The sequence below is a fragment of the Rhinolophus sinicus genome, linkage group LG04 (assembly GCF_036562045.2).
Source record: "Rhinolophus sinicus isolate RSC01 linkage group LG04, ASM3656204v1, whole genome shotgun sequence".
NCBI classification, from domain to species: Eukaryota; Metazoa; Chordata; class Mammalia; order Chiroptera; family Rhinolophidae; genus Rhinolophus; species Rhinolophus sinicus.
The window spans coordinates 138404236-138421062 of NC_133754.1; the positions used below are offsets into that span (position 1 = coordinate 138404236).

At 36.1% G+C, this 16827-nt stretch overlaps 1 protein-coding gene across 7 annotated transcripts in view; it reads left to right on the forward strand.

Moving 5' to 3' along the window:
• Positions 1–663: 663 nt before the first annotated feature.
• The window catches only part of RFX3 (regulatory factor X3), a 265614-nt gene continuing 249450 nt past the window's right edge, over positions 664–16827 (forward strand). For 2 of the 7 annotated variants that reach the window (XM_074330486.1, XM_074330488.1), the window contains exon 1: positions 664–917. Coding sequence is in view for 3 of the 7 variants with exons in the window: in XM_074330490.1 (XP_074186591.1) it covers positions 2170–2191 (22 nt within the window). In the remaining 4 variants the exon portion in view is untranslated. Of the gene's footprint in view, positions 918–960; positions 1304–1810; positions 2192–16827 lie in introns of those variants that run through there. The other 5 variants (XM_019730013.2, XM_074330487.1, XM_074330490.1 and 2 more) reach the window with 5 other exon arrangements.

The window sequence follows — 16827 nt, forward strand, 5'->3', positions numbered from 1 at the left end:
CCAAGGCGCAGAAAGCAGGAGGGCGAAAACGCCTCGGACCCTCCAGTGCAGCGCAGGCTACGGAGCCCTAACGGGCCAAGGCATGCTATAAACGAGGAGGATACAACTAGGAACACCGTCGTAGCCTGAGAAACGAAGGGGGAGGAAGCAAAAAAAAAAGCAAAAAAAGAAAAAGGAAAAAAAATAAAATAAAAAGCGGCGGCACATCCGGGACCCTCCGCTAGCCCCGCCCCGGAAGTGACACTTTAGGCAGGGGGGAGGGCGCACTTGAAAGTGGGCTCTTCCCCAGCTGTTGCTGGTCTGTCCAGAAAAGCGTTGGGAATCGACCCCACCACCTTCCTTCCATGGGTTAGCCCTTACCTTCTCGCGACTCGGGGTCTCCTTTGCTAAACGCTGGCTGCTGGGACTGGCAGCTCTCGGTTCACAAAACGTACCCCTCGCACCACGCCCCTAAACTCCCCGTCCAGCCTGGCCAACGCGTGTAATAGCGAACCTTTGAGAGGACTGGGGTGACCCTAGCTCCTGCCAAACCTGTGAGCTTCTATTCGGAGGCCTTACTCGGAACCACGGCCTTGTGCCCCCACCAGCCCGGGATCTGGGGTTGTCAGTCATGGCGCTAAGCCCGCCCCTTCCGGCGACTCTCGGGGCCCGCCTCCTCCCCTTTTCCCTCCCCCACCCCTCCCCTTGCGAGTGTCTCCCTCTCCCTTTCGCTCTCTCTCTCCCTCTCTCTCTCTTTTGTGAGTTATAGCAACCGTTGCCTTGTGAATCAAGCGCCATAGTCACCGTAGTCCTGGCGACTGTTACCCATCAACAACAACTACTCCTCTCCTCCTCCTCCTCCTCCTCTTCCTCCTCCTCCTCCCCACCACCACCATCTCCATCACCCACCAACAACACCACAATAATCCACAGCCAAGGTGAATATTCTTCGGTCTCTACATGTGTGTGGGAGCGTGTGGATGCGTGTGAACGCGTGTGTCCGTGCGTGTGTGTGTCCGTGTGCGCGAGCCGACTGTGGCTGTGCTGGGGTCTCACTCCTGACACCGGGGGCTGCCGCTGCGGCGCCGCAGCCGAGGGGCTCCGTCCCCCGGGCTTGTTTACAATGGACCGTGCGCGCCGCGGCTGGGTCGGGGGTGTGGGCGCCGCGCAGCCCGCCCGCCGGCCGGCCCGGGCCCTGTGCGGCCGCGCTTCAGGGATGGAGCGGGAGCGCTGGGGGCTGCGCGATGAGCGGGAGAGGGAGCCACAGTTTTCCGTTGCGGATGGTGGAGCTCTCCCCTAGGTCTGATCTGAAGAAGAGAGTCAGGTGAAGAGAGAAGGGTTTTTTCCTTTAATTTAATTCTTTTTCAAAGCTGCTTGTTTCCTGCTTCTTTCAAAACCGAAATAGACAACAATGTGCGGGGGGGGGGGTACCCAAGAGATGGTGTTTTGTTGTTGTTGTTCACTTGTGGGGCCTTGTTAAGGGTTTTGTTATTTTTATCCTCGTACAACGGTGAACTTTTCCCACCGCCTGTTCCCTTTATTTTTGCCTTGTGCTAAATGGGCTGCTTTTTTTTTTTTTTTTTTTTTAACCATCATCAGCTGCACGGATTTCTTTTTTCTTTTAAAACTGTTTTCTTTGTGCTGCAAACAGTCTTAATATCCATTCAGCACTCTCCCCCCACCCTTTCTTCTCCCCCCACACCGCTTGCACACTGAAACCCGGGGCCTCTACGCTGGACTCGGCTGTACTGGAAAGATTTTTTTCTTTAAAGTCTCTCTCCTCTCTTTTTTTGGTGTGTGTGTGTGTGTGTGTGTGTGTGTGTGTGTGTGTGCGTGTGCGCGCGCGCTTGTGATTTAAACCGGATGCAGGGCATCAGTGCTACTTGGGTTTGTAGTTATTGACAGTGCTTTATCCTTCATGAGGAGATGGGAGGGGTGGTAGTGAGGTTCCATTTCACTTTGATGAACCTCCTTCCCCACAGTGGAGTGTTCACAATTTTCATTGTGGTTGTAAGACTTTGTGTGTGATAAACAGGGAAAGGACATGAGGAAGCTTTGTGAGAACTCAGTTTACAATGTTATTTGTGACAGTTATGGTACTTTAAAGAGTTTTTTTTTTCTCTCCATCTTTTCCTCTGTTCGCTTTTCTTTGAGAGTTGCAATTGAAGTCAAGTTGTTCATAAAGAATGTATGAAGCTTCTCAACTTGAAACGTGTGTATATTTCACTTTCTTTATGGTTGTTAAGATCTAGGCATGTGTGTACTTAACATACTCTTCTTTATTTTTGGTTTTCTTTGGGCAGTGACTTAAACCTGGTGAGTGGAGAGAACTTTCTCCTTTTTAAGTCTCTTTAAAAAAAAATCTATTTTTTTCTCTGTAGATTTGAATACTTATCAGTCTTCAAGTAGTATGGCTGTTGGTGAGGGGTAACGCAGTTTTCCAGATCCTGTAAATGTATTCATTTTTCCGCCTAACGTTTAATTAATAGATTATTATGAGTAAAGAGTTTTGATAATGAATGTGTGCTAAAACAAATATACTATTGTATTTGCACATACTGAAGTTTCCAATTTGGAATTTTAAAATACTTATTTAAATAATCTTCTTTCTAACAGTAAACATATTGATTTACCTGACAGAGCACTGTGAATAATGTAACAGTATTAATTATTCTTGAGATTGTCAAAGAGTAGGTTGGGTAATTGGAATACTATTAAGGCCAATACTTTGTAAAATAAGAGTTGTTTTTGGTTTTTTTCTTTATTAACTCTCCCTTTTTCAATACATTTTCTTGTGATTGCTATTTTAAATGAGGATGATAGTTCTGAAAGAAGTCTTTCTCAGAGCATACGAATTCCTTTATATTCACCCCCTCCCCAACTTGGCTTCCATGCAAATCTCATACTAACTTTTTTTTTTTTTTTTCTTCTGTTCAGATAAGTGTCAAATGCCTGAACTCTTTTGGATGGTGAAGCTCCTGAGTCCTATAAACTCTCTCTGAAGTTAATAGGAGTTTTGCTGTCTTGAGACAGTTTCAGACCTTATGCCATTTACATAATGGGTTTTCAGCTGAATAGATTATATGCTATAATGTTATGGTTTACTTGTTTTATTTGATTTGCAGTGTCCAAGAACTTTTTTGAGGCATTTCACTCATGAACATGACCTCAGATTCAATAATTTAGACTTTCATTCACAAGTTGATTTGAAAGCAGAACTTAATTTGAATTCTATTATCCTTTTTTAAAAGCATATAGGTGATATAAAAGTTGCCGTTAGAGATGCTTTGGTCTCAAGTATGTCAATATCATTCATATGGATTGAGAAAATAACCAGAAATATTAGCAAATTATAATTTTTTAAAGTTTAACAGAAGGGTAAATAGCACTTCATTTATTCTTTCTGTGGTATTTTTCCTGTAAGGGAGTGTATTGTGTATTGCTATTCTTCTGTGTTCTCACTTTTTAGACTACTAGAAATCTCTGAAAGTGAATGACCACGGTTTAAAACTAAAACTGTTAAATAGGAGTCACTTGTAGCTTGTTTTCAGCAGCTGAATATCTGTGATACGTTGTATCGTCATAATGCCTATCTCAGTCTTTTAGATTATTTTGCCTATGAATTGAATTAACCAGTATCGGCATATTTTTGTAGTATATTTATGTGTGTAATATAGTAAACTAAAATGCATTTCTAAAATGCATCCATAATTTTTCATTATATGGGGTAGTTATACCTAATTTAAAAACTAATATATTATTCTTCAATATTCAAATAGTCTTGTACTTTACTTACTCAAATAAAACGTTTATAATTTATAAGTTTAATATACTTTAACCCTAACCAACTTTTTTTTACCCTAAACCCTAAATTTTTTACCATTAAACATTAACAATTAAAAATGAATAAATCCTAAATCAAGATAGAGTCAATGTATTATTTAAATAATGATATTTCTTACTTTTTGGCAACATATTTCATCATTCTTGAGAAAGTTGATGTGTGTGCTTTCCTTTAACTTCAAACTTAAGAAATCAGTAGGTGCGGTATGATTTTGCTTTTCAAATTTTTAAGCGTGTTTGTGTATTTTTGTGTGTGTGTTTAAAACAGTGGATGTAGCATCAGATGTGTGGGAAGAGTTTTAAAAAACACTTTTCTGAACAAATAGGAATGGTACTTTGTTCGTGTTATTATAGTGGGACTATGTTACAAGAAATGAGAATACCAAAGAAGGAAATTTTTAAATTAAGAAGTCTTCAGAGAAGTAAACCTTTACATTATAGAGTGTCTGTTGGTTTTTTTGTTTTTCTTTTTTGTTTTTATGTTGCGCATTAGCTGAAAAATCTTCTATTTCGACTTAAACTTAAAAAATAAATAATTTCCTTAATGAAACCATTTGCCTTAACTCTGGTATAAATTCCCAGTGGCCATCAAAAACCAGATTTTAAATTCTTCTCTGTTCACAGGTGCATAGTGTTCCTACATTTTGGAAATCCCAGATTAAGTGGATTTGACTAAATCCAGTTTATTAGGGACAGATGGCTGCTTTAAACAGGTGTCACTTTCATTTCTAGTGCATTGTGTTGGGACTTCCAGTGGTTCACAAAAGGGTTGTCTAAAGCAGGTGGCATCCTTTGCTTTTGTCCTCAGTAAAATATACTTTTGGAGTTATTTTCCTAGGAAGTTTTTTTTTTCGTTTTTTTGGTTTGTTTGTTTTAGTAAAAGTTTTGAACTATTCACATTAAGAGTTGTAACAACATAATTTTTATTTCTGAATATTATTATATTTTCAAGTTATGTATAAGTTGCAGATCCTTTTCACAAAACACTTAAAAATTCTGAAAGTTATGGTAAATTCCCTTTGAATTCAGAAAAAGTACTCAGGGACATTTTATATAACAAGTCAAATGTATCTGAAGCAAAAGCCAAGGCAGTTTTGAATAAAGTAAAATTTGGTTAACACGACAAGTTAACTTTGCCATCCCCTACTTAAAGAGTTTTTTCTTTTTCTTTTTGGACAGCATTATTTTAATTTGAATGATAAACGTTGGAAACTCGTGTTTTTGTTGCTTCATTATTTTAAGTATTTTAAAACAAACATTTTCCTCATCCACTTGTTACTATAGTTTTTAGTGCTCTTTTTAAGTGAAAATTGTTTTTAAGCATCAATGTTTAAAAATATGTAATGGAGTAGTAAATAAAAGAGTATCAACTTATTGATATCCAAAGTTCCTTTTTACTCTGATTCTATCCTTTTTTTTTTTTTTTTGTGGGAATTTTATACATCTTATAACAGATGCACCAGAGGGTGCTGTGCTGTTTGCAACACGAGATTACTATCACTAAGAATGTGAACTGATTAGAACTTTTATTTAAAGAAAAAAAATTATTTATGTGTACTCAAGCATATAATTGCCTTATTTCTATGGATTTTAAATTTAACATATTGTCTTAATTTGCAGTTGTATATCAGAGCCTGTCTTTCTCTGTGTTAATATATGTTAGCACAACATAAAACAGTTTCAAGATTAATATCTTTGGTGTAGTCTGAATGTCAGCGTTAGTCCTATAGGCATATATGTACATTGATCATCTTATGCAGGTATTTCAGTCTCCAGCTCAAAAATTTTGTTTAACTTGAGAATCTCATACTATTTTGGCAGCATGGCATTGTATTCCATAAATTTGGTATTACTGGCACACATCAATACGTTGTACATTCTTATAACATTTTTATATGCCGTCATTAATGATATCCTTTTTTATGTATAATCTAAAAATAGCTCTCTCAAAAGTATAAATGACAATAATTTATCAGGTTAATTAAATCAACAATAATAATATTAAACATTGTCTGGAGATGTCAGTCCCCACTTCATGCTGTTGAAGTAGTCTGGTTTAAATTTTTAATTAGGCTTTATTATCTGAAACGTTTCAGATTCCCTGCCTTACTCTGTGCCATACTGAACTGGAAGTGATCATATATTGTTTTCTCTATCTGAATATTTGTTCAATAAGAGTTTTTTCTTAAAAACTATTGAACTTTTGTGCTCTTCTTGCATCATTGATTTTCTTCCCTCAGCAATATATACTCTAAAAGACATATACTCAAAACAGTTGTAGTTAGTATCTTCCTCAAGTAGCTTAGAAAGATATAGTTGCATCATATAAACTTTTTTCTCCAGGTAATAGTTTTATCTATACTGTTATCTCATGTTTAACTACAATCAGCAAAATGTGATAATTTTAAACGTACCTTTATAAGGCATAGTACTTAATTGTGGTGAAATGCCACAAAGAATCCAAAACATCAACAGAGAATAATAATATTTTTAAATACTAGTCTTGATAAAATAAGTCAGGCATTTGTCTTTTAAAATGTGGTCCTACAGTTTACCAGTTATTTTTATGCCACTAAGAGTTTTAAAGTATGTAACATTGTTTCAAAACTTGTGTATTTGAAGGTTTTATATTTTATATCAAAGTACAAGATGTACTTAATAAAAACAAATTGGTTAAAAACTGAAATATATGTAAAGTATCAAATAGGTATATGTTTTGTTCTGTAAATAGATCAATGGAAGAAGTATATTGGTTAAAGACCTTTGGAGTCAGATTTCGTTCAGTTAATCTTATTAACAATGGGATCTTGGATAAGTTATTTATCTTCATTTAGCCTGAGTTTTCTCATCTGAAAAGTAGGATCAGTCTTACCTGCTTTATGGGGTTCTGTGATGATCAAAGGGGATAATTCATGTGCTTTACTTATTAGTATTTGACATAGAATACATGCTCAATTCATGTTGGCTTTTATTATTAGGGAATACTAGAAGACACCCATTCTAATCTTTTTGCCATTTAAGAATCCTTTTAATATGCTCCTGACCATCATTTCCTTCCCTATGGGCCCTAATTTTTGAAAGACTTTGCCTACTAATCTATACTCATTAAACAATTATTCCCTCCTCCCTCCTTTTAAAAATAAATCAAAACACAAGCTATCAACCATACACTGAATTAATAGGATACTAGCCCAAAGTTATATTTTCATTTTATTTTGCAGACTTATTATAATGGATTTCTTTTAATCTATTTGGATAACTCTCCTGTTCCAGTGATCTTAGACTGAAAACTAATGATGTAACATTTCATAAACTCTTACAACTTGCCATTGTCCGTTTCACTGTCCAATATATTTTTCCTTTACGCGTCTGTTACACATGAATTCATTTGAAAACATTTTGAGCCTTATTTATAAGCTTTATACACAACGTAGTCATTAATATGTAATGATAATAAATAGTTGTGTAAAGATGAACTCATCAAGCAGTTCTACCATTTTATAATGCATTGCTTACAATTCTTTTACTAAGGGTAGAAAAATGTGAGTTGACCACTTGTGTATCTGTAGCAATAAGTACTTTGGGAATAATTTGCCAGTCCTAATCTTGAGGTATAAAGTAACCTTGGAACATCATGCAGAAAAACATTTAACATGAAATTGTAGAGAAAAAATGTCAACTGGCACCGTTTCTTTGGATATTAAAGATGTTTAAAGAAACTAGTTGACTGCTATGTATAAAGTTGTTATTTAGTAATTTCCATATTTATTTTTTCTAAGTATTTTGATTAAGAGTGGAATTTTTTTCTCACTTTTGAGTAATATAAAATAGCCTTAATCTTTCTCAAACTGGAAATGTGATTTATACATTCCAATTGAAAATTTACCTGGTAGTGTGTGTCATCTTTTTTGTTGAAGCATTGTATATTGTACAGGCTTTTCCCCTGCCTCCCTCATCTTACCCACTCCCATCCTCCCCAGTCTTGTTAAGTGTTTAATTAATTATATGACTCCTTTTACATCATGTTTATGGATAATTAACCTCAACATATAAAGTGGGCAGACTCAGCTGAGCTACCTCCTCTGCTTCCTTTCTCCAATGAATTTGACAGACATTTTTAAACGGATTTTTGGAAAAAGGCTAGGAAATGTGAACTTAGATAGTAAGGTAATATATCATTACCATTTTCAGTCATCTATTATTTCCTTATAATTTCTATACATCCAACTGCCCCCTTGAACAAATACATATCCTTGTTCACTAATGGTGTAACCTGAGCATGATTTTGCTTCAGAAGGCTCCTTTCCTAGTCCTGGCTATGTTACGTCTCCAAGGTTAAATCTAGTCTAGTCCAAAAATACTGTGTGTGCACAATCATCTATGTTTGTGTATTGCTGACTCTGAACTCCTGGATTCTTCTTTCTCACTCCTTTTATGAGAAACTGTAACACCCAGTCAGTACTGCTTGCTTTGTTTTATGGTACCTGGTCAAGACGGCCAGAGCCTCCTGCTGCTTCCTGCTTAGGCAGAAGTGGGCAAGGGCTAATTGGAGCTGAGTGCAGGGTGAACTAAGAGTGAGGCAGCTGGCCTGAAAATAAAAGTACATTGGTTGGTGAGAGGAAACAGATATATTGAGAGATTATGTGGAAAGAGAGAGAGTGACTAGGCTGAGAAATAAAGGTCTTTAAAAGTGCCAGCCAAAGGAAGAGTGAAGAGAAAAGTGTCTGTTCTGGTACTCAGTCTGTTGTCACTCACTGCAAAACCTTAGACTAGCCACTTAAACCCTCTAGGTCTCGGTTTCTCCAGCTGTAAAATGAAACAATAGGGTGAGATGATCTTTAAAGCCCTTTCTAGCACTAATAGTCTATGATTCCATGGCTAGATTGGCAGCAGGAAACATGCCAATAACATGGATCCCGGAATTGGTGTTTTCTTTGCAAATGGACTCAAAGGCTATTGTTTCTCCTGAGAAGAACAGCAAAGAAAGAAAACCCAGAGCCCTGGTCCGGCATAATGGCCATACCTGTGGCAGAGTCTCAGAAGGTTCCACCATTTCAGTGTTTCCCTTAGGGAGCAGTGGCCAAGTGCCCTGATCTCCTCACCTACACAGGGCTTCGCTGAGTCTCACAGCTTGAGCTCCTGACGAGCCAGCTCCTTTGTGTCTGTGTGCCAGACAAGTGTCTGACAGTTGGGGCTCTTGCCTGTTGCTCACCAATAAGACAGCTAAAACAGGATATAATTTCTCAAGTATGTGGATCGGCAATGAGAGAGAGAGAGAGAGAGAGAGAAAGGGAGAGGGATTTTCAAGCTCCCTCATCAGAAGCAATACAAATTAATTTATGTTTATTTATCTCATTTTTCAACATTCCTTCCCCAGTTATTAGAATGTCGACTTTTTTCTTCCTTTCATTTCTATTCAGCTGGTTTTGGAAAGAACTAAAGTCCTGTCAAAGTTCTGAGGGCTTTTGGAATACTTTGAGACCCTGCTCTGGGAAGTGCTGCCATCATCCACACTAGTATTCTTTTGTATTTTTTCATTGGTCATAGTTACTGCTTTTCATTTTTCCTGAATAATGTTTATACTTGGATAAGCATTCTTTTTATTAAGGTTTGGTAGCAGAAAAATTATTGTGTCTTTTGGTTAAGAGGTTTGCATTTCATAAAATTTTATTTCAATGTTAATTTGGCAAGTAGACTTACCAAGGTTTTAGAGCATTTCACACTATGAAAGGGAGTATTTTTGCATTAGTTCAAGATAAGTCTTATGTTTTGCTATATCTCACCTCTTTTACTAATCTAATAAGGAGTGTATGAAAGATTAATAGATTGTAAATGTTCTTAACATTATTTTTTTAATGATTATTTTTCAGTTAGGAAGAAGTATGAGGTGTGATCAAACAATATGGTGAATGTTTAAATGGAAAAAATTTATTACAGTAAAAGACATATTGCCATTAATCCCCCTCAAAATACTCTTCCTCACTTCAAACACACTTATCCCATCGTTCTTGCCACTTTCTAAAGCAGTTCTGGAAGTCCTGTTTCATTAGTGTCTTTAGTTGTGCTGTCGTGGCTGCCTCCATGTCCTGAATCGATTCAAAACAATTACCTTTCATGGTCATTTTGACTTTGGGGAAAAGCCAGCAGTCACGTGGTGCCAGATCCAGTGAATAAGGACACATGGTAATGTTTTTATTTGACAGAAATTGCCGTACCAGAGGTGATTTGTCATGATGGAGGATAAAACCGTTTGCCCATTTCATGTTAATGTGTTGTTCGTGATGCATGATTTACAGCACACTTTAAAACACACCTTCTCTCAACCATAGCTCACACCCGACTGACTGCACTGAAGAAGTTGGAACTTGTCACACTATTACTAAGGTTTGATGCACCACTTCACGTATTGAAGATCCCTGCTTTTCACTTGAATGGCACTGGGCAGCAGCATTCACCATATTTTTTTTTATCACAATGGAGAGGCTCTGTGTCACACATCGCTTCTGGTACGGCAGTGTCTGTCAAATAAAAACATTATGGTGTGTCCTCCTCCACCTTATTCACCGGATCTGGCACCATGTGACTCTGGCTTTCCCAAAAGTCAAAATGACCACGAAAAGTACACATTTTGAACTGATTCAGGACATGGAGGCAGCCACGACAGCACAACTAAAGACACAGAAGAGGACTTCCAGAACTGTTTCAGAAAGTGGCAAGAATGATGGGATAAGTGTGTTTGAAGCAAGGGAAATATGTTGAGGGGGATTAATGACAATGTATCTTTTACTGTAATAAATTTTTAAATTTAAACATTCACCATATTTTTTGATAACCCCTCGTAGATACATATAGAAGCCATATCCCATTTCCATTGTTAAATACCAGTGCATTGTGTATTCTACCCACGTGGTTTTCTTTCTTTTTTTAAAAAAAAATTTTATTGGGGAAGGGAACAGGACTTTATTGGGGAATAGTGTGTACTTCCAGGCTTTTTTTTCCAAGTCAAGTTGTTGTCCTTTCAATCTTAGTTGTGGAGGGTGCCGTTCAGCTTCAAGTTGTTTTCCTTTCAGTCTTAGTTGTGGAGGGTGCAGCTCAGCTCCAGGTCCAGTTGCCGTTTTTCTAGTTGCAGGGGGCACAGCCCACCATCCCTTGTGGAAGTTGAACCGGCAACCTTGTGGTTGAGAGGGCGCACTCCAACCAACTGAGCCATCCGGGAACTTAGTGGCAGCTCAGCTCAAGGTGCCATGTTCAATCTTAGTTGCAGGGGGTGCTGCCCACCATCCCTTGTGGGACTCGAGGAGTTGAACTGGCAACCTTGTGGTTGAGAGCCCACTGGCCCATGTGGGAATCGAACTGGCAGCCTTCGGAGTTAGGAGCACGGAGCTCTAACTGATTGAGCCACTGGGCTGGCCCCCAACTTCGTTTTCTTGAACTGTGATGTTTTGGTGTGGGCAGGAGCTGAGGTGGAGATTGAGGACATGGGGAATGGGAGAGAGAAGTGACTAATGTGATCAGTGTTTCTCCCAGATCGCTTTCCTTTCCTGTTGTACTATTGTGCAGAGTACATATGCTTTTGTGAGGATAGGCATCTCACGACTTTATATTTGTGATTCCTGGTCTCCTACAGACTGACTGTATCTGTATGTATATCCCTTAGTTCACTAGTGGATGTGGAATAATATCCATCTAAGGAACTTATATTGTGGTTTAGTCATGCACAGCTTTAGAAAGGGAAGAATAAAAGAAAGTAGTGAGAAAATCTAGTTTGTGTGCCCAATGACAGAAATAATGCCTTAAGATGCCTTAAGTCCACCTCTCTACGTTTTGCTTTGGGTAGATTGTTTTGTGGATATATTTTTTTGCAATAGAACTTAAGTTTTTCCCCTGCTCCTATTTAGGCTGACAGTTTAAAGACCCAAAGAGTATAATCTGTCATATCAGGCTTTCACTGATTGGTATCTGATTATATCTGATGACAGTCTCGCAGATGAGTTTTAATGAAGTGTGAGCATAATGGTCATTAATAAAAAACACACAAAAAGATACTGTTAGTGATCTCAAAATCACCTTTACCATTTAAATTTATAATATGTATTTTGATGTTCCATGAAAAACACTCAACTTGAAAAATGGACACACAGACACCAGATAAAGTTAGATTCTTTATTTTATAACATGATCATATTGCATGTTTCTAAAGGACATTTTAAAATACTTTGTTCAAAAACTCACATTGTATTATGAGGGTATAGTACTTATATTAAGAACAATGGAATTTAGCTTAGATATTATGTTTTGTGTGAAGACCTTTAGAAAATCATTTTGATGAATGTTGCGCTTGGTGCTTTTGAACTTCTATCAATACCATTTTTGCTCACTGGTTTTTATATTATACACATCTTGTAACAGTATTAGAAACCACTTGAGTGCTGTTTTCTTGAAGCAAAGAAAATTAGGGGAAATGTTGGACTTAAATTCTTTTAATGATCTTTGTGTGATTTAGGGAACAAATTTGAATATTACCTCACATTATATGATAGTTTTTAGAGGCTACTTTGAGTTAATACAGGCCATGAATACTGAAGTTGAATTAAATTATAGTTAAAGACAAAAATTGTAATTCATTCCAATTATAGTAGATTAAGATCTGTTCATTTATTTTTAGAAGTCTGTGGAGTTTTGAAATTTAAAACCTTTTAAATAATATTGAATGACTAGAGCTGTATAATAGATGTGGATTTGTGTTTCAGCAAAGGTTTGAGAAGCATATGGCTTGGAAGTGAGGTGGGATTTTATTTGTGAAATCAGGAGGCAATGTATTTTAATATTTTGATTGGGTTAGTCTTACTTGATCATTTATTGGGATTGTCAGAAATGCAAGTGACCATGGATTGAAGATGTGGCTAAAAATAATTTGTTAGAGGAAGTCATTGTAGTTAGTGATCATGATACTTCACTTACGTCCAGTCCTGCTGCCCTTCATAAACTTTAAAGTAAAAGCTTCTTTCTTTCTTACAAGCCTTTCTGTTATATTGTGTTTTTGTTCATTTACATTGCTGTCTGAAATTTCCCAAATCCTACAGCACGGTCTTGTGTGATGCAGTGTGAGCTTTGGGAGTTCTAGTTTACCTATTGGTTTACAAACCCCTATGCCCAGGACAACAGCTTACTTAATCTAAAGGAATGGGGTAAGAATGAGGATAAATCTGGGCAGGATCATATAATTGGAAAAACTAGAGTATGAATAATGATTAGTACAATTTGGAGAAAAAGGTCATTTTAGGTGCTATATGTATAAGAAACGCAGTTTGCTATGTTCAGCATATCTACTAATATTACCATTACTACTATTAACAACATTATTTCTAATTTGATTCCAGAACATTCTATCAGAGGCCTAAAAGACAATGGGTATGCTAGTCTGTATAGCTTGTAGTTTTACAATATTGTCCTTTATCTTTTACTTTTGACTGAGGAGTAAAGGATCTTTATCTGTGTATTTAGTACCAATTCTATTCTGGTAAATTTAGGAGTCCTGAAACTACTCAGATTTCTATTGGGTTCTAAGGAACATTTTTTTGGGGTGTTGGGCGGGGAAAGGAGAGGAATGAGGTATTAGATACAAAATAATATATTCCCAGTTATGCGGGCATGGGAAGGGGGAGGTTCAAATTGTAGAAGGCTACAAAAATGACAGATGTTTGGAAATCAATAAAGATAAAAAGAAGGGTAGAAAGAGATGTTGAAAATGCAATTAGATAAAATGCAGTTAGTGGAGAATTTTGAAATAAAGATAAAACTAAGGGAAATGGATAAATCAAAGTATGAATGGTGAAATAATTTGTTGAATGGTCTTTTTCTTTTTTTTTTTTTTTGGCCTTTTTAACTAATGGGAAGCTGAGGAACAGATTGTACTTAAGTTTATAGGCACCACATGTGTTTTTTTATTTGTTGAAAATACAGTAAGATCTGGGACCTTTGATTGTCATTGTGTGGGATTTCATTATTACTTAATGTTTTGTATAGAAAAGTAGTAAATTGAGCTGTTACATCAGAGTTTTCTTGTAATTTTTTATTATTACAAAGTTATATAATATAATATTAGTATACAAAATATGCAAAATTAATATAGTCACTTGGGGATCTGATTATCTTAGATGATATCTAAAGCAGTTTATATTTGGGAAGCCAATATATAGTGGAAAACTGTGTACCATAAATGTATATATTCTTAAAACTTTACTATTTTGGAACTTTTATAACTTACCTTGAAGTAGCGAGAATAGTGTAATGAATCCCTATGTCGCTATCACACAGATTTAACAATCAGTACCTTCTATTGTTCTTAAGGCTACATAATTTGAAATATTTGTTTATTGAAATAAACTTGAATCCTTTATCCTGTGTTGCTCTGAAGAAATTTAAATCTAATGTTAAGAACAGACTCAATGGACGCTGGAAACAGTGCTTACATTATGTGTAAGACAAAATATTTAAGTGTGATTGATCATCATGTTGTTTCTTCTCAGCCCAGCATTTTTTTTTTTTTTTTTTTTAATTAAGAATGTTCTCAGTTGTTGGTGAAGTCTTTTGTTTAGTAATTTCAGGCTCTTGTAATCTGACTCATCATTAAAAAAGGGAGCAAACACAAGGACAGCAGACTAATGTTTGCAGGACACAGGAAAACAATTGACTTGAGCTACACCTCTCAGAGGTGAAATGGTGCTCATCTTTTATACATCATTCTTTTTACTTGTTTGTGGGTAGACTTGGCTGAAGTGTTAAGAGCCATTTTGTAAGTTGATAATGGAAGAGAACCAACTATCTTCTGGAATGTTCCCTTCAAAGTTAGGTACTCAGTTACTGGGACATAATAGTAGAGCATCAAGAGACATCCATTGGTAAGAACTAATGTACTGATAACTTACAACATCATTCAAAGCAGTTTAATGTTTTCTAATTCACCAACTTCAGGAAATCAGGAGGGTCTCTTAGGTTTTTATTTGACGAAAGTTAGGCAGGTATGAAAGAAGCTTATTTTTCAATGCTAGAGTTTATAGGAAACAAAAATCCATTCATGTTGGAAATTATTCTGTAATAAGTAGACTAATATGTGTAATAACTAATGATTAATGTCACTTTAATAATACAAAATGTAGACCTGAATCTCTTTATTTAATAGTGATATTTCCTTGTTGTTTGATCTAATTAAATGATTTAGGCACGAAGAAGTAAATACATTACACTAAATAAGGCCTGCATTTTTCAGTTATGTAACTAATTGCTAAACTTCTCTCTGATCCAAAAGGTTCCATAAAAATGTATATGACTTAAAATATTTTGGCAGTCTTTTAAAATATTTCTACTGCAGGGTAACTAGCCAGACAGAATAGTAAAGTGGTATAAAATTAAGTGATGCACTAATTAAATGTTTTTAATCCTATAACTAAACTACGATTTCTTTTCTCAAAGGGTTATATTTAATTCTTTCTGCCATTAGGAAACATCTAAGTTAAGTGATCCTGTATATTAGATTTTCATATATTTAAGCTTTCCAAAAGTAGATGATGTAATATAGACAAGAAAATGCTAGTATAAAGCTCAAACAGCCAAACAATGCTTGAGCTAAACATAATGTAACCCTGCAAAACAAAAGATCATAGAATATACATGTTAATTTCAGTAATATTTGTAGAACATTTTATTATGAATTTAATCCAGTATCACTGTCAATATTGTTTATAATACCTTTTCCTGTGTTTCAGATACCTTATACTTAGAATCAAACTATCATTTGTTTTTTTATTATTAAACATTCAATATAGTATCAATAAAAGCACTGGTGATTTTATTCCAGTGTTTAAAGGTTGTTGTGGGTTTTTTTTTTAATTTGACTTTCACTGCATTTATGTCATACAATATAATTTAAAAACAAGCCATTTCCAATATGAGAATAATGTTGGTCTACTTATTCTATATTGGAGTAACTCCCTAATAACAAACAAGTTAATGTTCTAATTTGGAAGAACACCACGTAAAGAAAATTTTTATCCAAGTGTTGACTTGTATTTTAGAACCTGACCTGTTTGCATCGCAGCGAAGCTTTAGGGTCTATGGCTGAAACTGCACTCCTCTATGATGAGTGTCAGGGGATCAACTTCAGCCTTTCTCCCTGTTTCTACTTCACTACTCTACTACCGTATTCTTTTGCCCATTTACTGTGTCTGGCTCAGCACAGCCAATTAAAAAGGGCAGTTAGGGTGCTACAGCAAGGATTAAGGAGGTAACAGTCTGTCTGTCACTAGAGTTACACATGCTTTCAAATGGCACAAATATGTAGGAGTCCAGTAAAGACATAATTAGGATGTTTTATTTTAGAATCAGAATTTTTAAGTTGGAAAAGATTTTGGAGGTTATCTAGTTCAACCTACCACCATGCTCCCTATTTACTGTAAAGAGGAGGAGACAGAGGTTAAGAGACTTGTACAATTACATACAACATTTATCAGGTGGGGCTCTTGGATCCCAGATTTGTCACTTCTCAACCAGTGTTCTCCTGTTATGTCATATCTAGTGTAAAGCTTCTTCAAGGCAAACAGCCCTAAGTGCTACCTTTACTATTGTACAGTACTTGTTTAGTTTATCTACAAGTTCGAACTCATATTTTTCTTGAAAAAGCAAATTAAAGTTTTATAATTCTGCAAGGTTGAATAAATATATTTTTTATCATCTTCAAGTATAATTTTGGTATACAGATTATTAATTGCTTTGTTTTAGAATAACAGAAGTAAAATTTAAAACATTTTCTCAAATCATCAATAAGCTGTATATTAAGGGGAAATACCGTATTTGCTAGGTTTTTTGTTTTTTTTTTAAAGAAAAATATTTTCATCATTGTCATTTGTTTCCCCTTGCTGGGTGTTAGTGATATATGTCATAATCAGTGTATTGGTGTAAATAATTCTCAGACTGGCATGTGCCTGCCTCTTTACTTTTTTGGTGAAG